General features: G+C 42.1%; 1 protein-coding gene across 5 annotated transcripts in view; it reads right to left on the bottom strand.

Annotated features, from left to right (window-relative positions):
• The window catches only part of ptprz1a (protein tyrosine phosphatase receptor type Z1a), an 85957-nt gene extending 61907 nt beyond the window's left edge, over nt 1-24050 (bottom strand). For 4 of the 5 annotated variants that reach the window (XM_058645159.1, XM_058645160.1, XM_058645161.1 and 1 more), the window contains exons 1-2: nt 23730-24049; nt 1701-1763 (exon numbers count right to left, since the gene is read on the bottom strand). In XM_058645159.1, the coding sequence (XP_058501142.1) occupies nt 1701-1763; nt 23730-23790 (124 nt within the window). In that variant the 5' untranslated portion in view covers nt 23791-24049. Of the gene's footprint in view, nt 1-1700; nt 1764-23729 lie in introns of all 5 variants that reach the window. The other variant, XM_058645158.1, reaches the window with a different exon arrangement.
• Nucleotides 24051-24507: the final 457 nt, after the last annotated feature.

Below are 24507 nucleotides of genomic sequence, written 5' to 3'. Positions count from 1 at the left end.
GCTGGGTAAATAGCAAAACGATATCCAAACTTGTATCAAAGACAAACTACATGTATGTAGACACATGGACACCCTGCCTCCATGCTTCTGGGTTTAGGCTCTGCACCGGATATTAAATCTTTGAGATCTTTTACCATCACACAGAGCAGTAGTGATCGTTTATCATCTTCATTGATCTTTCAGTGACACCGCATGTGTTTTATTAGTAGTTAATAGATCCAAAATCTAGCTTTTATCACCTACAAGTAATCAGCAAACTGCCAAAACTCACAAGTGTGGCTGCTGTTAAATAGAATTCTTGTTGTGGTCTGTGATCGTAGAATAATAAGAGGACAAACCACCTAACATCTCTTTACTGAATCTCGGGTGTATATAATGTTGAGCTCTCTTCAGAAGCAGAAACATCAAATAAATGTGTTTATATTCACAAACACATCCCAAAGTTGGTAAAATTGGATTCATGTGACTCTAAAGGCAAAGGCAGCGTATTTTTTTTCTGAATTATATTTTCAAATGAGGCATTAGAGTCAGAGCTGCTCTGTGAATGCTGGAGTCGGCACAGTGTTACTGCACGGGGAGATCAGGCATCCAGTCCATTGCTCAAGGGCAATGTGTTTGGTGATGGTGGCGAGCAACAGCAGCAACTGCAAAAGTCAAACTCTATAGTAATGCTCAGTGTTTTCAGTCTCAGTGCAAGAAGGTTAAGAGTGTAATGTTAAAATGCTTCATTATATTTTTGTGAAGGATATACATCCCAAAACAAGAAACAAACATGTTTTTTCTGTCTCTTGTGTTTACCTGCAGTGTTGGAGGGTGATGGTGGAGGAGGAGGAGCTAACCACTTCTCACAAGGGCAGTGAGGCACACCTGGTTTCATTTCTCACCTGATTCACCTCCCCATAAAACCGGCTCTGACTTCACTCCTGTGCCAGATAATTCAGTCAAATCGGTAGAGCGAGTGGAAATTCTCCAGTGAAACTGCTCATGTGAATATTTTGTGAACGAGTCGAGCATTAATTCTAACGTTGCCCTTTTTCTATGTTTGTACTCCAGCTCTGCGCCTTGCTGCCCTTATATTTTTTCTGTGGACCTGCCTCCTGCCACCAGCCGCCTGCAGCAGCGGACACTTTTTGTTAATTAAGTACTTGATAAACTTTTTGTTAAATAAACTGTCGATCATCTACAGCCTCTTGCGTTTGGGTCCTCCTCTGTTCTCCAGGCCGTAACAATTTAGCTCCATCCAATATTTCTGATGAGTACTAAAGTGTTTGCACAGCTCAAGATAAATTATTTCTGGTTACTTTTAAACACCCTGTTGTGTTCTCTTTGGTGTCATCAACCAGTGAAAATGGATCAATGCCATAATATCCATGCAAAACATACAAAAATAAAAGCCAGTTGGTTTCGGTCTTTTATGGAATTAGGAGACTCCGAGTTAATAGCAGACTCCTTGTTTTCTACAGTACATTCTACACACTGCCGCACCCGCAGGTGAAACCAGGTGTTGAATGAAAGGTAATGTTGTTGCACGGTACAGCAGCATGCAGAGCTGTCACAAAGCAAACACTGAGTCATGGCATGGCATGATGACAGTCAACAGGAAAACCCTCTGACCCACTGACTGATGACTGACGGCTTATTATTCAGCATGCAGTGAGAGGGAATGTGGTGCCTGCAGAGCATCTGAAAACACGACTCACCTGCATATGACCAGTCAATGTCCTCGAAGAGCTTCCGTTGATTTCTGTAAGCATATCCTTCACCTGAGGAGAGAGAGAGAGAGAGAGAATAGGTAATTTTAATGTGTTTACAGATGAACTGTCATGGTGATTTTTGTCTTTATTTGAACAAAACCTACTGCAACAGCATAATGTTTGCGATGGTGTTTCTTTGAACCAAAATAGAAATCCAACATAGTTTTTGTCGCAAATGAGGGAATGGGAATGATGATAAAGACCATTTCCTCTTTATGACTGTGGTTAGGTTTAGAAAAGATGATGGTTTCCCCAACTGAAAACCATATAAACACACTAAAATATCTCCATAACACAGAAACAATAAGCAGTAAATCTCCCTCTGTTAGGTCGATCTGTGCTCTGCAGCTTGGAAGTCTTGCTAATGTCTTGCTTTGACACAAGCCTCCACCCCGCCCCTTACTGAGAATTCCAAATACCATTGGTGATGTCAACAACAAATGTCCTCCGAGAACAAATACGTTCCTCGTGTAACTGTCATTGTGAATGCAGTTCAGTAGAACATCATTTTTACGGAAATGGGTTTGCTGTTTATACGTGCACCAATGTCCTCCGTCCTTGTATTATAACAAATAAGCATAACTCAGAATGTGCTACAGCTTTGTGTGCAATAATTTAGTAAAATGCTTTACAGACTCAATGCTGTGAGACAGATGTCCCTTTAAAACGCTGCACTGACGGGTTCATTAGAGCGTTGGACTGGTTTTATGGTTTGATTTTTATTTGATTTGCTGCCTCACACAAAGTCACGGCTGAGGTTTCACTGAGTGAACAGCTGCCAAAAGCAGCTGGAAACGGCTACGGGCTCTGTTCAACTACAACACAAGCATGGAAAAGGTCAGCGATTACATTACAATTATTATAAAAGTGAACTTGTTTGTCATGTTGGGTTTTTATTTAGCAATGATACAATAAAAACATCCATAGATTGCAATGTCCTCCCTCAGTGATGAGCTGACCTTTGTCACACTTGTAACATAGATTTAGGTCCAGTTACATTTTGTAAGCGTCAAAGGCTTTTTTTATACTGCAGCCCAAATGGGATTTGTAAGCATATCCGATCAGAATCTGATCATCCTGACTAGATGATCATCGAGACTAATCTAGTTTAGTCTTCCACATGGATCTCTATAGTTACAGGCCACGGCATGGAAGAACAAGAAGTCTAAACAAAATGGAAGAAAGAAACCTGTGCCTGTTTCTGTCCCAAATTTCTGGCGCATATTTTCTTATGATTTTTAAACTATTGTCCACTGAGTTGATCCAATTAACTTCCATCTCCCCCGGTTGTTGTTGGTGTGTAGTGTGAATCATCTTAGGAAAAAAATCAGATCTCATGTGTTTTTCTAGCTGTCCAGACTTCCGAAAAATCAAGCTAGATACAATCTGGATATGCTTAAAAATCCGATTTGGGCTGCAGTCTAAACAAGGCCAAAGGCATTTCTGCACTGACCCAGAGGATTAGGAGTCTTCATTTCCCCCTCTTCCATCAAGGCCGTGTAAGGTCCGATTCAGAGCGGATGCCAAATCTTGAATCTTTGACAGTCAAAGAAGTGGCTCTCAGCCAAGAAAACAGGTTGGAGAGTAGCACCAGTACACTGAGCTGGACTAGAACCAAGATTTAGCCCCCTGTTGTTTTGTTGTTGTTCAAACATATACATGTGTTCGGAGTGATGTAGGGATTTTACTAAATGGTGGCTCTCTAGCCTTTAAAAAAGCAAACCTATTTTCCGGGGATTTGCAAGTTGAAGCAACTCTGAATCAGCATTGGCACTGAAATAGCACTGAGTTCAAATTGATGAAAAGGTGGAAATACCCATTTAGCGTACATGCTAACTGGACCCATCATTGGATGAAAGCACTTTATGGTCAGTGCCTGAACACATAGGGTTGTATTCACTAGATTAATAGGTGTAGCCGCCATGCCGGTTCCTCATTTGTGTGCTTTTAAAATACATGAAAGGAGGAAAGGAGGAGCTGAAGTCCCTCTTCAGTGTGGAAGAAATATTAAATTGGTCAATTCTGAGTGATTTGAATGTTATGTGTTAACAAGGCCACAATCCCAAACTGTAAAAATGTTGTTTATATTCGAATTGTAAGGAGAAAGTAAGTGGATTTGTGCCAGATATCAGTACTGGGCTCCATCTTTTCATCCACATTTTAGTATTTTTGGCTCAAACCAAACCAAACAATCCTACACTCCCAGAGGCTGTGGTCATTGTTACGCTCACTGCTTGACAACAGCGTTAAATTCCTCTGGACCACTCCAACCCTCTGTCACGCACATAATGAGATCCCATCAGGAAGTGACATCATTAACCCGAGCGGCTGTCCCGGCATCTGTCACTTTAATGAAGTCTGGAGTCGTCGGAGAACAACACGTCATTACCACCACAGAGTGCCGAGGACCAGGACTGAGAGACAGAGGTCACATGACACGGGGAGGGGGGGGGAGTGAAATGATGAGGTGTGTGTTACAAGCACTCTGAGATAAATGTTGAGAATTTATCAATGAAACATCATCAACATCCAGAAGACACTACCAAAGGTTTTTACTCTTTTCCTATAAACTGTGTCATGGTTTTGTTGACCAATTAGATGAGACGTGTTGACATTAAAGTCCGACTATATATAAAAATGATGGATAAGTTCATTAAACACATCATAGAGACAACCATCCATTCTCACCCTTACGGTCAATTTAGAGTGTCCAATTTGCTTAATCCCCCAAATCTGCATGTTTTTGGACTGTGGGAGGAAACTGGAGAACCCGGAGAAAACCCATGCATGTAGGGGAGAACATGCAAACTCCATGCAGAAAGACCTTTGTTCCAAACCCAGGTCTTCTTGCTACAAAGGCAAGAGTGCTAACCACTACACCAACCGCATGGTCCACTTTGAGAATCATGACCTGTCAAATACAATTGCATTATGATCTTTGGTCAGATGAAATCCAGCAGGAACAAATCATGGATTCTCAACATGAAGTAATGAACTTCAAACCAAGAAAATCAGTCATTCAGATATTGTGAAATTATGTTTAATGTCTCCGCCTGTTTGTGGCCTGTTCAGTATAATTCTGAGGTAAATTAGGAGATGCGGTGTCCTGCTGTGTGGTGTTTCTCTGAGCTCTAGATGATAACGTTCTAATCCAGGATTACATGTTTGACAGTCTGAGGAGGGGAGAGGTCACCAGAAGGAGAGCCACTTCTATTCAGCTCCTCTGTTTGAAAATGTCCATAAAGGATGTCAGGTTCTTGAAGTAGGCTGCAGGTAATCTGGCTGCTTTGCTATGACTGTAGCTGCGTTAGCAAACTGAAGTGGTCAGATCACTCGAGATGGATCTGACATCTGAAAATGTCCTTGCCCAAGAACCCTTTTCTTTGGGAACTGTTTTTTTTGTTGGTTTAGTGGAATCTCACAAGATGGTCCAGTTATTCCTTTATTTGAATCCATAAATCTAAGGTTTTTAATGTCAAAAAGGATAAGACTGACCGCAGAGCACAAATAGGAACCAAACCGGATGAGGCGGAAAATCACTCCTTGCTCTTTTCCAATAAATCATAGCATGACCTGAAGAGGCTAATGAACGCAAGTCACTGCAATGCATTCCAGCTGTGTTATAGCTCCAGCTTGTTCCCTTCAGAAAGCAATAAAGAAACAATCATGCTCTCCATTTTTTTTGCTTTTGCCGCTAAGTGACTTTGCAGTTGCCCCGCTCTGGTGGCATTATTCACTCTGTTGGTTTCATGTCCAATGTTCAAGCAGGGTCAGGGTTGTGGCCTCTAGTTCAAGAGGTCAGAGGGGAGGAGTTCAAGTAGTAAGAAGCAGCTTTTGACCAACACACATGGAAGTGGGGATGTTTTCTGCATCATTATCACCTCAGACTCTTTCACTCCTTAATCTGTCTCTCCAACACTTTGTTCCAAAGAAAGACTTCTCATCTGCTAGAGCTATAAATCCATGCCATGGGAGCAACATCAGGACATGATTTCCCTTCAAGGGCTGTGGGGAGCTTTTTGGAGATGTTGATTGTGTCTTGATTTACATATTAATTCAGACATTATGACGTTATGCCATATCCCCTGTATTAAACATACATGTCCTAAGAATGAAGAATATTCACCCATGACCATCCTCTTCTTGTATCCCCTCTGTGACCTTGGGGTGGTCACATGGGTCAGGACGGACAGACAGACAGACAGACAGGAAGCTGTGAGCACTGCCTTCATTGTGGTTGAAATTGAAAGAAGACGTGTAAACAGAAGCTCTGACATGAAACACCTGGCTGCTCACAGAACAGTGCATCAGCAGGCTTCAGTTACAGCCCGTGTGTGTGTGTTTGTGCGTGCTCATTCAGTCAGTCAAGTAAAGTGTTAACACCATTAACATCTGAGCTCATCTTCACGCTCCACACTCTGGCCATCATCCACTTACTGAGTCATTTAGTGATCTGAATACTTAAGATAACTAGCATGTTTTACTCTCAGATAGTGACCTCTGGATAACCTCTGGAAAATTCAGGCCCAAACATTTTCAGATATTGCTAGTCTATAGCAGGTTACAGTTTGAGTCAGACAGCAACAACAGGAACATTTCTGGAGTATTCAGGTGATGGGTTGCATCTGGGCGGAGAGCATGAGGCAGGACACTCTCCTTGCAGTGAATTATCTTCCTATCCCGGCATTTTCCTATAATGACTTGAGTGCATACGAGTAAGCTCCTGTGAGAAAATGGTAGGAAAATATTTTTTCTCAGTGATTTTGGACAATGAGTAACCTAAAAATACTATTATCTATGATGTATCACACTTCATAGTCAGAGGAACTACTGATACATGTGCATTTTTTGGATTAAATGTTGTTTCCTGCTGTTTACAACAAAGTGGTATTTTGTAAACCCAAACCAATTTCACTGCTGTCTTAGTTTCACGCACCGATTCCTCCGTGCATGTCCTGTGCAAATCCACTACTCGCTACAGGAACAACACAACATGATCCGACACATGCACACATCAAGATTTCAGTTGCAGGTTTCAGTTACACACACCACACTAGTATGGTGACAACACCTGACATGAGTTGAGCTACAGAGCTATTGTGACACAAACTACAAAGAAAACACCTGTTCCTTTTGTCACAACGTACCTGTGTAAATGGTAAAATGGCCTGCTTACATACTAATGCTTGTTTTATTTATGTCTATTTAAAATATATCATAATAGATTTGATGTTAGCAAAGGAAAATGGCCAAGCTCTGTGATTCCTTTACAATCAATATACTGTTTGTAGTTGCATTGGTACGCAAAAAAAGCTGATGAGTGCTAAATAATATAAAGACTAGATTAATTTGGCACAAATTATCTCAATTATATTGAGCATCTGAAAGGAACTTTAGTTGTGTTTCCACCCAGTACAATGGTTCAGTTTGGTGCAGTACACTTTTTGCATTTCCATTAGGAATAGTTCCAAAATAACCGGCCCCAACCATTCCATTTTTCTGTACCCTTCCCTTGGGGTACCAGAGTAGTGGTACGGTACAGTACGGTGCAGGTGGAGCAAGACCAATGACAGTCAGCTGATTGGGCGACAGAAAAGTGTCACTCCCATGCAACCCGGCGTTTCGTCAACGCCCACATTCTGTTCTCATACAAAGCTTGACGTCTTGTTGAGACAAACAGCCACAAACTGAGCAGGATGCTGGATATTCTTGATATGGCAATCAAGCATAGTGCACACCCCGCCTACCAAGTTAAGGTACTGTTCGAAATGCAAGCCTGACCCAGTGCTACATACTATACCGTACTGTTCCATGATGGAAACAGCTTTTGTTGCAGTATTGATTATGTTATGGTTAAATGGCAGCCCGTGGCCAAGTGGAAAGGGAACTTGGCTTGTAACCGGAAGGGCGCCGGTTCAAGTCCCCACCAGATCAAAAGGGCTGGGGTACCCCTGAGCAAGGTACCGCTCCCCCGGGCGCAACTCAGTGTGGCAGCCCACTGCTCCTAATTCTAGGATGGGTCAAATGCAGAGAAACAATTTCCCTAAGGGGATTAATAAGGTATCAATCTTTATCTAAAATAAATACCTGAGATGTACTGAAATTCTTGTCAGAAGTCTTTATTTTCTATTGGAAATTCATCTATCTTCCATTAAATCAGGAGCAAGAAGAATGGACGAGAAAGGTATTTTCAAACGAAGAGGGAGAAGGAAGTGAACATGGAAGGGCAACTGAGGTGGAGAAGGGGGGGATGTATTTCAGATCTTGGGGGTGGATGGGTGGTAGTTGTGGTAGTAGCAGGGTATGTGCTTATGTTCTACTGGAAGAGAGTGAATGAGTAAAAAAGATTCTATGGGGAACTCTTGCTCAGCGTCTGTACGGAGAGAAAAAGACCACAACTGTGTCAGTGTGTTTATTCAGTGGAGAGTGGTCGGCTCCGCACTCTGGTCTGTGGGAGTCCCACTGCCTGCAGTCGGACGCTGAATAAGAGGATTAGCTAAGCCCTGGGAGAGTCGGGACGTCCACAGGCTGTGGGGAGTGAGAACTGCAGCGCATGCCAGAATGTGTGAAACCCCCCCCGCCCCCGTCTCCCTGAATCCCTGTCCCCTCAGCTGCTGATGCCAGGGGGAGACCGGGGTCTAAGAGGGTGGAAGGGTGGGGATTGGAAGGGGGTATGGCAGGTTAATCTGTGGACAGGCTGGGCTTTTATTTCTGGTGGCACCCTACCAGCTCTTTAACTACACATTCTCAGTGAGGTCATTTCCTTCCTTCCATCCAAGCAGCCATTGGTTTAATTTCTCATTTCTATGTAAATCAGCTCCCACGGACTTGAATCTTCCTGGAGATGGATAATCCATTACACTTTAGTTACCTTTTTGTCGCTACAAAGCTGAAATGTGTAAAAAGCTTTACTACTTCCCGGGAAACCAGGCAGAGTTATTGGCAACTGGTTTCACTTTACTTTGTTAGCCAATATCTTGTTTAAAAAAAGTGGTTTGTTTTTCCTCAATCAGTCAATGCAAGTTATTGTTTGAGAAGACAAAAGTATTAGTCAAATAAAAACAGACGCTAAATGAGAAAACAGAGGATTATAAAGACAGAATCAACTTCCCTTGTACAAGTTATTGTTCTAAACAAAAGTGTGCAACATCCGTTTCCCGGTCAACTCGCTCTCATTGGTTATTGCGGGGTTCCGCTCACGCCCCAATCCCAAAGTTTAATATTTACGATTTGAAATCAGGAAGATTCTGATGCATCCTATGACATTAAAATTGTGTCTTTACAACACTACGGGATAATTTGGCCAAATAATCCGTTCAAATCAGCCTAAAATCGGAAGACACCCACAATAGTCGCAAGGGCCCGATTGGGATCGTAATATGGCCAATCTATCCTCTAAGGCAGACTTAAGGTTTCAAATAAACAATTGCTGTGAGATTTTGTGACTGCCAGTCTCAATAAAAACTGAGCTGCTGAAATAACATGTCCACTGCAGCTACTTTTCAAGTCTCCTCATTGAGCCATCTCTGCTCCTTTAATTTCACAAGAAATAATAATATAACTATTATAACTATCATAATAATAAGAGTTACACTAGTTTAAATCTCCTCTGACCAGCAAGCAGAGCTAATGCAGAGTCAAGTTTAATAAAGGAGATTACAAAAAAATCTAAATTTCAACAATAGCATGTCCTGAATAGTGGTGCAATGATGTGCAAATGTTCCCATTTAGGGCATAAAAAAAAAAAAAAAATGAAACTAGCCATCATGTCTAACTAACAGGATCTAGGGGTTAAAGAGTGGAGGCAGAGGTGTGTCTTTATAGAACGTCACCATAATACAGGAAAGACGTGTACACTTGAGATTTGAATTAGATGTGACAGACAAAGCACTGGTCACAAAGCTATAAAAACAAAGCTGGATTCTGAGTTATGAGCATTTACTACCTTTTCAATCTGTGCTCTTGCACGAACAAAGGATGAACCCTTTATAAAAGAACAAAAATATCCCAGAGGAATGAGGTTGAGGGGGATGGACCGGTCAACAAAGTGGAACTGAATCTATTGATATCTTCCCCCTTGTCTTGTGGACTAAGCCATACAACATCTTTTCAAACTTAACCCACTTCTTCTTAATTCCTGTTGCATGTCACTGAAAACAAGCTACAACAACTTAAGCGTATTACTTCATATAAATAAGGCAGAGTTGTTAACTAGTCAAGCTTAAGCTGAAAGAAATATTTTCCTTTCCTGCTATGCCTTTTAGGTTGTCTCAACATACAGTAAAGTGCAGGAACTACATTTCTAATGTTAAGTCTAGTGAGGAATGATCAAAGGGATTAACGTTTTAAAACTAAACCTTACAAAATAACAGGTCAGGCCAAGTTTGGACAAAGACTTTTCTTCTCCCAAGTAAGGATCAGTTTCTGTAACCATATCCGTACACTAACTGAAATATCCAATCCTTTTCACTTATTCTGTTGCTGCTCTGTGTAACAGTACAGCCCAAAGGTGTATATCACTGAGAACAGTTTGCATTCTGGTGCAGGAAAGATCTGCCTTTCAAACTGTCTTTCAGTTTGACCTTTGCGAGGCTCAGACGGCAGATAGTGATTCATCGAAGTGCTTCTCCTAGATTTACACATTGTGGAGCCTCCATAAAACCTCAGAAGTCAACTTTAAGACCACCAACAGGAAATCAAAGCAGCTTGTCATGGTGCTGTAGGCATTAGACAAATGAAAAACACTGCTGTACCTAAAAATCCTTTCAAAACTGCTGCTGGGAGTGATAACGCCAGGGAGAACTGTCTGTGGAAACGTGAACTCATCAGATGAACAGAGGCCTCTGGCTTGATATTTTCCTCATCAATCAGCCGCTCTCATCTCTCCCTTTTAACTATAAATGGAAAAGAACAAAAGCAGCGGATTCTCTGTAGGTCGAGTCCATCGGCCCTAAAAGGATGGACTCAAACATGAAGAAGGCAGAGCTGCAGAGAGGAAGACTTCATGCGCAACAAGCATTCCAGGAATGAAGGCAGGAAATAAAAACGCTCACAGGACTCAACAGAAACAATAAGGTGCTGCAACAACTGCATGCTAAGACATTCCAAAGTATTGACTGTTAAAATACTATTTTTATAACAAGTGTTGGCATTTATTAATCTCCTAGAAGATATCATTGATATTTAAGTCTGAACAAGATTATGTCAGTTTGATCTCTTTTTAAGTGAATTGTAAGTCATGTTAAAAGTCCTTCCACGAGTACCTGGACCACACTGGATGTGTGAGCAGTGCTTCTGCATTGCAGAACGTCTTGCTTGCTGTATTTTGCCTGCCCACCTGAGACATGTCTGTCAGGTCAGGTGCATCTCGCATGAGTGATTTTCACTCCCCTCTTTGCACACTTTCTCTGCAAACCGCATGTGGTTCAAGACAGAATAAACATAAGTATCAACGTCTGTATCTGTCAAATGTGTCACATGTTTCAAATCAAAAACACTCTAAAATTCATCGAGGCTTTTATTGTGAAGTTTTTATTTACTTCACACTGTAGTTTCATGGCATTCAGTTGAGTACATAGACATACACAGTTACATTTCTATTATTTAAGGCTATTATTTAAGACATTCATGCAATCCTTTTCATTTTGTTTGTCACTCTTGTATGTTTTAGATCACTGTATTTGAGGGGGTGCCTTTAATAACTTTGGCTTTTCCAAACTCTCTTGCATGCTTTTAATTTCTAACTGAAAGTTAAGCGTCTCTGGTCAACTTCTTCCAACACCAGCTTCACTGCACTCAACAGTGAGTGTGATGAACTCATGTGTAACCTGTATCTGTAGTCACAAAGAAATGATCCGTCCCAGGGGGGAGAGCTGATGAATAATGGATTTGTCTACTACAGTTCCCATCAGTCTAAGCTGCAGTCGAACACTATGTTGGTTTACACTCAGGTCTGTTGTCAACTTGTCAATTTCTATTACACACATCAAAGGTGAAAAGTTACCAAAAGGCTGCACAGATACAAAAGGGGCGTGGCCCCGCCAACCATCGGAAATTTGGTGATTTCAACCGTTTGCCGCAAAACAGGAAGTCCTTGATGACTTTGCTGTACAATGACCGATCTGCTCGAAACTTCACATGTGAGATAAGAGACTATCAGCACATGAGACCCCTGCTGGGTAAACACCTACACTTTATGTGCCAGCCTCTGCTGCTGCCTCGGTCTCGTAAAAAAACCTGCCCAGCCGTCACCTCCACAGCCAGCGGCTCCAGAATCCTGGTATTCTTAAACAAAGGACTCAAACTCACGGCGAGGTGTTTACAGGAAGAGGGAAAATTTAAAGGGAACCTTAGAAAGAGTCAGTCTCGATCTCAGAGATCTCTTTTATTTATGTGAACCCTTTGCTGTAAGTGATGCCATCATCAGTGCTCTTTACCTGCTGCAGAGTAAAATATAAATATTATTTACTACGAATCAACACAGCAGCAAATTAACTTAAAAGTAAAACATGTGACAGGGCTCATGTAAGTGGTATGTGGTTCATGATGGCATCAATCAGCAAACAAAGTGGCAGTGTGTATACTGGGATGTAACTGGTGAACCTGAGCTCAAAACATGAAGGTGTTCACAAAGTGGCCTGGTGTTTAAAGAGAGTTGATGACCAACCGCCTGCTGAAGGGATCAAAGTGTTGTGAGTTAAATCCCCACATCTCACCAAAACTACTGGATGGATACTTTACTTTTAACTACAAAACAGACATTCACAATCCCAAAATGATAGATAACACTGTCGATCCCATAACTTTCCTTGAGTATTAATGTTTCTTGTTTTAAGTGGAAAAAAATCAAGGATTTAAGAGTGAAAATCCAACCGACATTGGTGATTTCCAGACTAAAGCATATTTTTTATGGAAAGTACAGCCTTTGGTCTTGGGCACACCACTATTTAAAATCTAAAAAGAGAGGAATTGTGCACACACAACTTTCTTAGAGTGTCTGTTGCAAGCAGAGTGGTTTTGGGTCCAGCAGACGTGTTTCTAATCTGATCATACACACAGTGACGAAACAGTCCTTTAGAGGCCCAGAGAAAAGCTCCCCTAACAGAAAAACAACTTCATTAAACACTGGAGCTGAATGGATGAAGCGCCGTGCCAACATCGTATCCCACCGGAAAGACGATGAGAAAGGAAGTGTGAGTGTATATGTATATAAAGCATCCTCCTCACGAATACAATTCACTTTTTTTTACTGTTAACATTTACTCACTGGCCGTGTCTCTAAGAACACGTAGTATAAAGATTATTAACTGAATTAATGGATTTGAGGATTATAATGCTGCATTCAAGTCATGAAGTGTTTAGCAGCTGCCAACTGGGGACAACGGGCAGTAAACACTGAATTCATCCACAGATAATTGCGGTCCAAGCTCAAAATTTTAATTTACAGCTACTTTAAATAACCAATGGTAAATAATTAGGATTCTGGGTGACGTGAATTCACAGATAAAAAGCAAAATGGTGGACAATGAAGAGATATTTTGTGGAAATTAGATAAAATCTTAATGCTTCTATTAAGATTTTTTACTTTTTGCAAACGCTGTCGATCCCAGTAGCTTGTGAAGTCTATCAAAACAGATAATTAAAAATGTGAAACTTTAAGACACATTTGTAGAACAATGTCACATCCTTTGCTAATATGAAGAAAAGACAGCATCACTGCTCCCAGGGCTTTGCAATAAAATGCCTTCAGGAATCTGTGTTGTGCCCACAAAGGATTCCAGAGCGATCAACAGGTTCTTGATCACCTCTGTTTCAGACATCCTTCTCACCTCATTGCTCCATTTGTTGCCAAGCTTTATGAAGAGTTTAATAATTATGGAGGTCTGTGAGGCTCCTTAGAGTGTTTTTGTATCTGTCTCTCTTTCTTTCTCTCACACACACACACACTCACTCACTCACACACTTGCACAGCGTTCGTAGTGAGGGCACTCACAGACTTAATGCATTCACTAGCCCATTAACTATCACAATTGAATGCCTTACCCAAAAACTAAGTCTTAACCCTGAAAAAGCCCTTTTAAGGGATGACAGAACATGAGGTCCAGCCAAAATGTCCTCACTTACCCAAATGTTCTCACTCCCTATGGTAAGTTGTTTGGTCCTCACAAATATACCCATACAAGAACACACACATACAGGTTTCCATAACTTCAGAGGACATTGCATTGACATAATAATTCCCTGGACACTTACTCTAACCGTAACCATAATTATTAAAGGCCCTAACCCTAACCTCACCATAACTTGTCATAACATGTCTTCACCTTAAAATGTAGTAATATACATCATGGGGACTTGATTTCTGTCCCCATAAGGAAGACAAGTCCCCATAATGGGACTGTGAAAACAAATTTAGGTTTCTGGAAGCACTGTCCACCTTATGATTTTGAAGTCCATTGCTTAACGAGATGTACCTCTATATGATTGTCTTGTAATATATCAATTATCATAGAATTGCTGTATTGTGATATTGGTATCGTGGACCATGTATCGCGTTCGTATCATATTTAGAGATATCCTGTGATTCCCAGAGGAGCAGCTTGAACGGAGTGTTTCAAAGTATCTAAATGTGCGTCCTCTGTCTAGACACCTGTCCTCTCTGCAGGTCTGCAGCAGCCGCAAGCACTAATTGCATTTTTCACCTGCACGAGTGTCCACCCCACAGCTTCAGCGAAAGCCAGCAAACATCACAATCACTGGCTCATTAACAGGCAGACATTTTGTGATAGTGCCTTGGGGATGCATGACTATTCTGAGGGATGACCTAATTGAAATTAGCAGCAGGGAGTGAGGCGTGGAGTTGCACAGAGGAAATTATAGATTTTACACTTTGTCCTTCTTCAACCTTGACACACTTCTGTTCGTTTGTAACATAAACTAATGCTGGCCAATCTTTCCTCGAGTGTCACATTTTAATTTGTTTTCTGTCTTCATAAGATTACAATTCATCAGTGATGCCATCAAAAATAAAGTGAAAACTTACAGAGATTTCATTTTAATTTAATACATTTATTTATTTTCGATCATCTGAATGTTCTGATTTTACATATAAGTAACTTTGTGTTTTCTTTAAATCTAAGACAGCACAAAATACACAGCATGTTACTAATGAGTGAACTGAAATTTTTCAAAAAGTCATCTCTGGTTAACGCCGATCTCCTCATCTCTTCATCTCCTCCTGGCAGCAGTTTGGTGCTCCTGCTGTTCGTCACAACCTCCACCAGCTGCCTCCCAACCCACCTTAATCATGCAACACCCTGAGCGGCTGTACCAGTCAACCAAACATTAACATGAAGAGAATTGTGCTGCTTATACAGAGGGGAATGCAGTGGCAGTGCAGTGGAAAAGAGGCAATTTAAATCCAAATTATGTCAGTCAAAATCTCAGTCGGAAAAGTATTGATGATTAAACCAACAGAAAATAAATCAGCATTTTTTCTTCATGATTTCACCTGCTTTTGAAACATATGTTGGTTTCAGCTGAACTAATGTGATGATTTGATATTTTCAGAGAACCAAATTCACCCCATAGCATAGCACCACCTTCAGCACACACTTTGCAGATTTAGAGCTCTTACAAAAAAGAAGTGTACATCCTTGGGATGCCCACTTATCAAAGGTGGAGTTCACAGTATTAACATGACTGCAGAATAGAAAACATCTGGAGTCTATCTGGTTACACATCTGGCAGTTATCAGCTTTGGTTTTATCCTAAATCACATTCAGTGACAGGGTGAAAAAAAAAAGAGCACTCACACTGTATCCGCTTTCTATCACATGTAAGTGCTGTGATTGTGTGGATTGTGTGTCTGCAGACGAGCACCAGCCCAGGTGTTTCTGCTCAGCTTGAGGAACAGACACAAAACTATATTCTGACCAGGACCAGCACCTCTGGGGGTAAACATTAGGGCTGCACAAGTCAGACGATCTCACAATTCAATTCTTTTTTCGTTCTTGGTCTCTTTATGTGATTCTTGGTCTCTTTATGTGATTTAACATCTATTCTTGATCCAAGAGGAAATCACAACATTGGATTGAAGAGTAGTATTTTTAAGCAACTTTTCAATTTGACTGCATTAGACACTAATGCTCAAATAAAATAAACTAAACTAAACTCATCTAAATGGTCAAGTCTGCAACTCAGCTGAGCTTTTCAGCTTCTTGTAGTTCCTGTAGTTGTAGTTTTACAGATTTTTAATTTCCTTTCTTGTTTAGTCTCAGTCAGTGCGTTTAATGCATGTTACAAAAAATGTAGTCAGACTAATAATGTGCATGTAAGTCTGACTAAAATCTAAGTTGGACTGACATACTGTACCTGGATAATGCGATTAATAGTCCGGTTACTCCTGCATGTATACACTTCAGAGTTAACATATAAACTGCAGTACTGTTGCCTGTTAACATGATGGCATCAGTGAGAGTGAAAACTACAGAGAAGACCCACTTTTGGACTGACGAAGAGACAAGATGTACAGCAGGTAGGAAACATACAGAACCACAGCACGGTCCATCTCACCATCCAATCTCGCCATTCGGTGTTTGATTTGCTGTAACATAAAGTTAAACAGGAAACTGATTCAATACGCACTATAGCTATACTGATATAGAGATATAGCACCACCTACAGAGGTGGAGGCAGACATACGTGGCCAATAAATCGATTTTCTCGTCCGCATGTAAACTTGGAATCAGCAAGTTGTCCGATTGCCTGTCTTAGTCGGACTACAGCCTTAGCTCAATTAAACTGTGCATGTAAGTGATGTGAGCTGCCGTGCCATGTTGAGGTTACAATCCCCCGCTTCGAATCCCTCATCGGATGGTCCTTTCTAGCATGTCGTTCCCCCTCTCTGCCTCCCCATTTCCTGTCTCTCTGCACTAAACTATTGATTAAAGGCATTAAAAGCCCCAAAAAATATACTTTAAGAAAAAGAAAAACTGTGCATGTAAACGTACTGACTGTTTCCAACAACAGCATCAGACGAAATCCAAAAAACCTACTGTCTGCACTGACCAGTGAAGAAGCTCAAGGGGAAAGAGTATATGTAGGCGAGGCCACCCCAGAGCCTCTGCTAACATGTTTACCTCATAAACCGTTGTCTCTCATTAGTGTGGCATTAATTGATTTTAATGCAAAATGAACTATTTGAAATGTACAAATCTGCTTCTATTCTCTGTTCTTTTCTTCTCGTAGCTCTTTAGAGTCTCTTGAGTTGTGAATTGTTGTACGGCTCGACCCCCTGCTACTGTTAGCTTGTAATGTCAGTGATCATGGAATTTAAGCTCATTCGCTCTCTTTACTCAGTGGATGCTGAGTAAAGAGAGCTGATGCTGGTATAAGAGGATCAGACTAATGCCTGAAATGTAAATGTTCTGTAAATACTTGAAAGGGCCTTTTCGAGGCCTATCGAATCCTTTTGTGCAGGCTAACATCTGCCTAAAGCGCCTCCACATTCACCTGCTTGCCGCCCCAAACCAGCCTGTGAATGGGGAAGAAAAGGAGTCCCTGAGAGAACTTTGACCGACCTGCGTCCTACAAACAGGCCTTTTATCGTTGGCCTTTTTCTGCGTCACTCTCTCATTCAGCGATTGAGAGATGAGGGCCATCAAATATCCATGATCGAAGAGGGACCACACACCCACTAGCAGCAGAGGAGCAGAGAAAACAAGGAAAAAAGTGGAGGGCAAATCAAATGGCGCTCCACCAGCTACTCTACAGGGGCACCACTTGTTCTCTGCTGCAATGGTCCCTAGTGTAAGTGGCCCCTTTTTCACTGGCGCTGTGGGCCACCCGGATCTGCCCCATCATCCATTACAGCATCCAGAGTGTCGGTGGGTACACTGAGGAGGAGGAGGAGGAGAAAGAAGAGTGGTGTGTAAAGGTGATGGCAGAGTGCCAGGTGGACACCAGCAGAGACAAGATTGTTGGCTAAAACAAAAAAGAAAACTACCCTGGGCAGCCCTCAATCCTCACCCATCCAGAAACGAGAGGGGAGACAAATGAGAGGAAGGATTTAAAAAAAGCTAAATAAAAAAAAAAAACAGTAAAGGGGCAATGAGGAGGGGAAGTATGGGGAGAGTGTGAGACAGTAGAAGGATGAAGGCATGAGGCTCTAAAAAGGGAGAGACGTGGGACAACAGGGGGACGGAGGATGTGCAGCAATGCACCGACGTAAAAGGAGGAAAGAAAACCAGAGATTGAAGAAATGAAAAAGAAAATGTTAAAGACTGAAAAGTAAGAAACAAAGAAATGCAAAAAAACAGCCCCAACACGTTTGCCTTAAAAAAAAGGCCACAAAGATTTATCTTTCTTTTTTTGTACTAACGTTTGTATTAAAAATAATAAAAATAAATATGGAGTTGCTCTTACAGAATCCGGGTATTTGTCAGGTAAAATTGGTTTAAACTATGAACCTTCAGATGAGCGACCAGAACTACTATACGGTCAGTCTGATCCAACCTCTCTCACAAAAATGCCTCTTCGACTTAATGACTTGTCAGGATGGGTGGTTTTTTTGTTGTTTTGTGTGCAGGGAATGGAACCCTGAGAACAGAGATGGGAGACAGAGTGAAATTGAGGGTACGTGGGGGGGAGTGGGGGGGGGGGGAGTGAGGAGGTGGGGGATGTTAAACGAAGACTAATGAAAGCAGGAGTGCTGCTTAACCTGCACTCCATCGCTCTAAGAAGCCTCCAACCTCGAGGTGTTGAAGAATGAGTGTGTGTGTGTCTGTGTGTGTGTGTGTGTGTGTGTGCGTGTGTGTGTGTCTGTCCACCTCTTAACACACTGCGCTCCCACACTTCTGCTCCAGCTTCACAGTGTGACAGCGTCCTCTTCTCCTTGCTGCCGCCACCACTGGGACAAACCACAGTGCCATCATGCATCATGCTTAAATTCCACCCCCATCACTCCCCGCACCCCCCCGCTTTCTTTTCTGTTGCTCTGCACCCCACCCCGCCCCTCCTCAATATACCCTCTTTCACCTCCCGTCTTTCTGTAGTTGCCCTCTTTCCTACTGTTACAAAACAAATCTCCCCTCTGACAGCATAATTCACAGGGCCGGGCCCCAAGGAGGCAGCACAGGATGGACGGGCCTCCTTATCTGACCTCCACCGAGGACCTGGCTGGTTGTTCCCCCACATAACCCCGGTCTGCATTCAGCTGAGGGCCAGTGGAGAGAGAAAAGAGGGGCGACTGATGGATTCAAACCAGTGGCCCCTGTGTATGCCCGAGTGAATGCTGTTGAGCCTAATACCCACTAATCTGGTCATCAAATACCCCTGCTGCCATGACTGGAAATCAGCTTTTTTTCTTTCACACTACCAGTGGGGCAGCAAGGGACGTCTGCCCAGCTGAAGCTGATTTGGACAGAGATGGAGGGATATCGCAAAGTGAAGAAAAGAGACAGAGAGAAGATGATGGGAAGCAGGGAGAAATAAAGACATAATGTGAAAGCAAACCTGAGCAAAGGAGAGGTCATCTGAGGTGACCACACACTCTTTGTTGTTGCGTCTTCCTCAAACAGCAGACACAATACGTTTATAAACTGTGTTTAAGTCGCAATCCAAAGGTGAATCATTTCAAAGTAAACCGACTAAAATGGTCAAGTATGTAAATAATAATAATCACAATGATTTGGGTCAAAATATAAATCACAAATATTTCAAACTCATTGACTTGAACTTGAAACAAATGGAATTTAGTGTCTTTGAACATGAACTTTTTAATGAATCTTTTGTATTTACCTCTATAACTACAAATTATTGTATATTATATATAGCTTACTCACGCTGCGTGTTTAACCAGGGGATTCCACTGAATGTGTTTTTTGCCGGGCCATAATCGTAATTGAAACACAAGTTTCGATTAATTGCAAAGCCCTACTAACAAGCACATAATTATCCTTAATTAACAGTTGCTGATATAAATTAATTTTTAACCCCTTTATTCTTTATCATAAAATCTGTATGTCCATTATTGGAGGGGAAAACGAGACAAAAACATGACAAAACTTTGACATAAGACAAATATGCCATCTGAAAAACCTCTGATGGAGGAACTTGGTAGAAGTGGAGAAAAACATGTTGTGTTGTCAAAGTTGTGGTTCCCCAAGTGTTCCCGAGCAGGGACATTTCAAGAGACTTTGGGGCCCCGGGCATAGGGACCCAGAGGGGCCTACTGTGTGTTGAACCAAACTGAAGTAAGCCGGTGGCATCGGGCCTAGTTGGGGGATTTCCAACCATGGTGTCATTGAGGTTTTCTTGCATAGCTAATGATAAAATTTAAAAGGGTTCTTACAAAATTGTCGTTGCTATGGACCAACAACATCAGCTGTTCTCAGGGTCCTCGTCTCTCCGCTCGTGGCCCCAATGAAATTGTCTGCTCAACTTACGCACACCCCTGCCCTGTGGGTGGGGAAAATCTTAATTTTGATAAAGAAAAGAAACAACTGAGTGTAGCAAGGAGCAAACCACAAGGTTTAGTGAAGGTGTTAAGCCGACACAGCTGTGAATGAAGCGAGACAAGCCCCACAACACATACCATTCAAAGTCTCATGCCTTCATATTCACCAAACGTTCATTCATAGACTCACAATCTCCACTTTGACTCACATGAGAATTTAATTTAATTTAAAGCCAGAAATACAGTATTTATTCACTTTTTATTTACTAATCTCAAAAAACAGACAACAACAAACAACAATGATTTATTGACACTTTAAGGAACAGATCAGAGTAATACACTACATTGCTGTAGAAATCACGTTCAACCTTTCTTTCTTTTACTGAGTGTTGATGTATGCAATGTCTATGTAATGTTTCCACTTTGGGGCTGTAGTGATCTCCTGACAATCTAAGAGAAACAGCCAGGGTTTCACATGTCACATGCCTGAGCTGAGTTTTCATTATAATATTATCAGCCCCCCACCAAGCTGGAAAAAAATGTTTTAAGCACCATCTGTGCATCACTGCATGGGGCTGTTCTTCAGTGTTTATCACTCTCTGTGTCGTAGTCTGGTTCTCTTTTTGATGCACCACTGACGCACAGCACCTTTGCTCTCCACTGATCCAACCACTGCTCACTCACTGCCATATGTACTGAAGCCTCATTTACAATTACAGTGATAATTTAAGTTTTTAAGGCTTTATGTTAAGGTTCATATGCCAGTTGTGTTTTCATGCATCTTTAAATAATGATTTCATATTTTGTCATCTCAGAGTGTGGCGGTGGTGGCGAATGTGGGTGTCACTGCGTGTGTTTGACTGACAGACTGCCCGACTGAGACGGCCATCTGTCCAAAGACTCCCTGTTAGACAACAAGAGGCTCAGAGACTCCACGAGCCCAGACAGAGCGCAGGGCACAGCTGGCATTGCCCATTCACAAATATATTTTGGTGAGACAGATGGTGCTGAGTTTTCTACTCATGTGTCTTTTCCCTCTACCACCAACCATTCCTGCTCTAGCTCCTGGGTGAGCTGGCACCACCCGTGTGCCATGGCATTTCATAATAAGCTTCTTTTTAAAAACAGCCCAAATAAAAAGAGAGGGTGTGGGGTGTGGGGGGCATGAGGGAGCCCGGAGGCTTTCTGCAGGTACCGAACCATCCAGCAAAGATCCAGCAGGCTCACTGGCCTGGACACAAAACATCACTTCTCTACAGCTTAAACTGGATGTGACTAGATTCTCCCCCTAATCTTTCTTTCATGTCACACCCCCCAAAAAGATTCAGCCAAGCACATCTCTGGCAATGCTGCAAATGTACCCTGCGGCTTAGAGGGTAAACCGGAGGATAAGAGCATGTAAACCCCTCAACTGTTCAGACCTATGGTAACAAATCCTGATCTGTCTCCTCTGACTTCTTAAAGCTCCGACCATTAATACAAACATTCATTGTGTGATCAGAAACTCACCAATAGAAGTGAAAATCCCCTGCCATTCTAGCAGGAGTCCAAATGTTTCCGACCATGCCAACCATGGTGCTGCTGAATTTAAATGTCAACATAAGTCAGAATTGTTCTACTTTCTTTATAAAAAAGTAAAAATATAGCAAGGTTTGTACAAGTACATTCAGGATGCAGTGAACCTGTTACAGAGTTATAGTGTAGAGAAAAAAAAACATGTTCTACTACTACAGGTGTAAAGAAATACACAGGAATGAGGAATGGCTCATTTTGTCTATGAACCTGTACTGTTGTATGTTGTCGGGGCACCGGTCCAACATCAGGCTACGTATCTCGCTGAGATGACCATGAAGCACAGCGCACACCCCACCTACCAAGTAAAGGTACTGTTCTCAGTCGAAACACAGGCCTGACCGAGGGCTTTACCATTCCAAACGTAACGTACTGTACCAAACCAAACTGTACCATGATGGAAACATGGCTTATGTGTACATACATAGTATAATATCCAATATGAGACCATGCATCTTAAGAACCCATGTGGCTTTTTGCCCATATACACACACACTACCTGCACCAGCAGTACTGCAAAGCCAAACAACAATGGAGGAGAATGTGCACATGAAGATGGCAGATGAAAGTGAAAACCGAACCGTCAATTCTGAGCCGTATCAAATCAGAATGAACAATGTGAACAGGCACAAACAAATGCCAAAGACAAGGAGGCTGCTGGCTATTTCAAACTAGCATTCTATCACTTTTGTCCAAACACACCCTTAAATAAGCTAAAATGAGCTTGTTTTGGGATCCAACTACTGACAGACCAACTTCTTCAAACACTGTCAGGCCTCCCTTTACACCTGACATTAGAATGCGTTTTCAGTGATCAGATAGTGATTGGATAGATAGCGCTTCACCACATGCATTTACACATGGTACATCCGGTGTCCACATCAAGATCCGATTTCTATCTGATCACAGTCACACAAGAACTCGCACTACTGTATGGACGCCTCCTTCCTTTTCAAAGCAGGCGAAGAAGTCGTCTTCCATAAGTAGACGGAAGCAGAGAAGACCGCTCTCATAGTTGTGGGTGGAGCAGAGATGCATTGGAGACCAGTGGCATTTACACTTCCGTGTGGTCACAATGTGTCTCAGACCACCTCCTGAAGTGGTTTGGCAGATCGGATAACAATCCGTCAGGTGTATTTACACCTGTACTTACATGTGCGGTCAGGCGCTATCCGATTGCAATCTAATCACAGAAAAGGCATTTTAATGTCAGGTGAAATGGGGGGCCTCAGTGTCCTTTCCAACAGTAAACGCTTCCCTGATCAGTGCCCTCTTTCCTGGAATTTACAGCCATTCCACCTTTATTTCCTTCTCTGAGAGCTCAGTGTGTATGCCTGCCTGGTCTTTGGAAACAAAACAGTGTAGGTTTGTTTTCCCAGTGACAGTATCTGTTTCTGAGATACATTATAGGATTACTGCTGTTGTTGCCAGATCTGCAGCCTCTGACACTCTTAATAAGCCAGTCAGACAGAGCGTGTCCAAACTTCTCTCTTCATGCTTGACAGCTCCAGTTTGGAACTGATATGTGACGGTCTGCGACTCTCAATGTTTTAATCTGAGGTCCCCAACACACACACAATACAGAAACACTACATACACACTCCCAAGGACAACACCACGTTTGATTTAAAACAATAGTTGTGTTGTTGTTGTTTTCAAAGTCGATTTCTTAACTGTTTACAGCGCATACGCACCACATGGGTTCAGTTACAGCATAAATACAAATCGTTATTCTAATAAAAAAAAATAAACAAACTCTATATACATGTTGTGCTGATTTGAACTGAGCCCACCTCACAGCTCACCTGAAGCTGCTGCGCAACAACTGCGAAGTTGGCGCAGCAAGTTGAAACCCGCACATTCTTCAAATAAAACAAAAAGTACGGAAATATTCTAAAGGTTTCTGTGTCATGTGAGGACAAACCAAGAATGACAGCGCGTCTTACCTCGGTGGCAGATGAGGATCAAGTGCGCAGCCAGTAGGAGCCAGCAGCCTGTCGTCTCCATGATGGAGGGAAAGCTCGCGGTTGCGGCAAATAAACAAATCAACAGCGCTGTTTTTTGGGGGGTGATTGGGGCGCAGGTCCCGGTCTGCCCTCTGCCCTCACAGCACCATGCTGCTGCGCTCCGCTCCTGCCAGTGGGTATTACAGTCTCACTGCCGTGTATGTGTGCGTGAGTGACACAGACAGATCCCAGGGTCCCGGTGGCGTGAACCGCTCGTCTACGTCCGCTCTCCTCCACACCGACCGACTCACTGACTGAAGACAAGCCGCCAGACTGAGAGTGTGCACCGCCCACATCCCGTAGCCTCACCGGCCTCACTTCCTCCACACAGCGACCTCACCTAACACCGCAAACACCCACAACAAACACTTTACCTGTTTGGCTTTAATTCCTTCACTCATCGATTTATTGATTGATTAATTACCATCAACCAGTGGCGTACGCAGACAATTCAAGAAACAGGAGCTCAAGTTAAAAAAGGCACCCACCGTTTAATTTATTGAGAAAAATTATAATGTATTAACTCAAATACAGTGTATGTTTATTTCAACAATCATTCGCTCACTATTGTACATTTTTAAAATGCCAACCCAACAGGCTTCTACACAATATATGTATACAAATGACTGTAAAGTAGAAATTACTATTTAAGTGCAACTTTATTAATAACACATCGATATGAGCCACACACAAAATATAATTTTTTTTTAAATAGAAA

Source organism: Solea solea, chromosome 12 (genome assembly GCF_958295425.1).
Source record: "Solea solea chromosome 12, fSolSol10.1, whole genome shotgun sequence".
In the NCBI taxonomy this organism is placed as follows: Eukaryota; Metazoa; Chordata; class Actinopteri; order Pleuronectiformes; family Soleidae; genus Solea; species Solea solea.
Note: the sequence above shows the minus strand (reverse complement) of the source record. Positions and strands in the feature narration are given on the sequence as shown.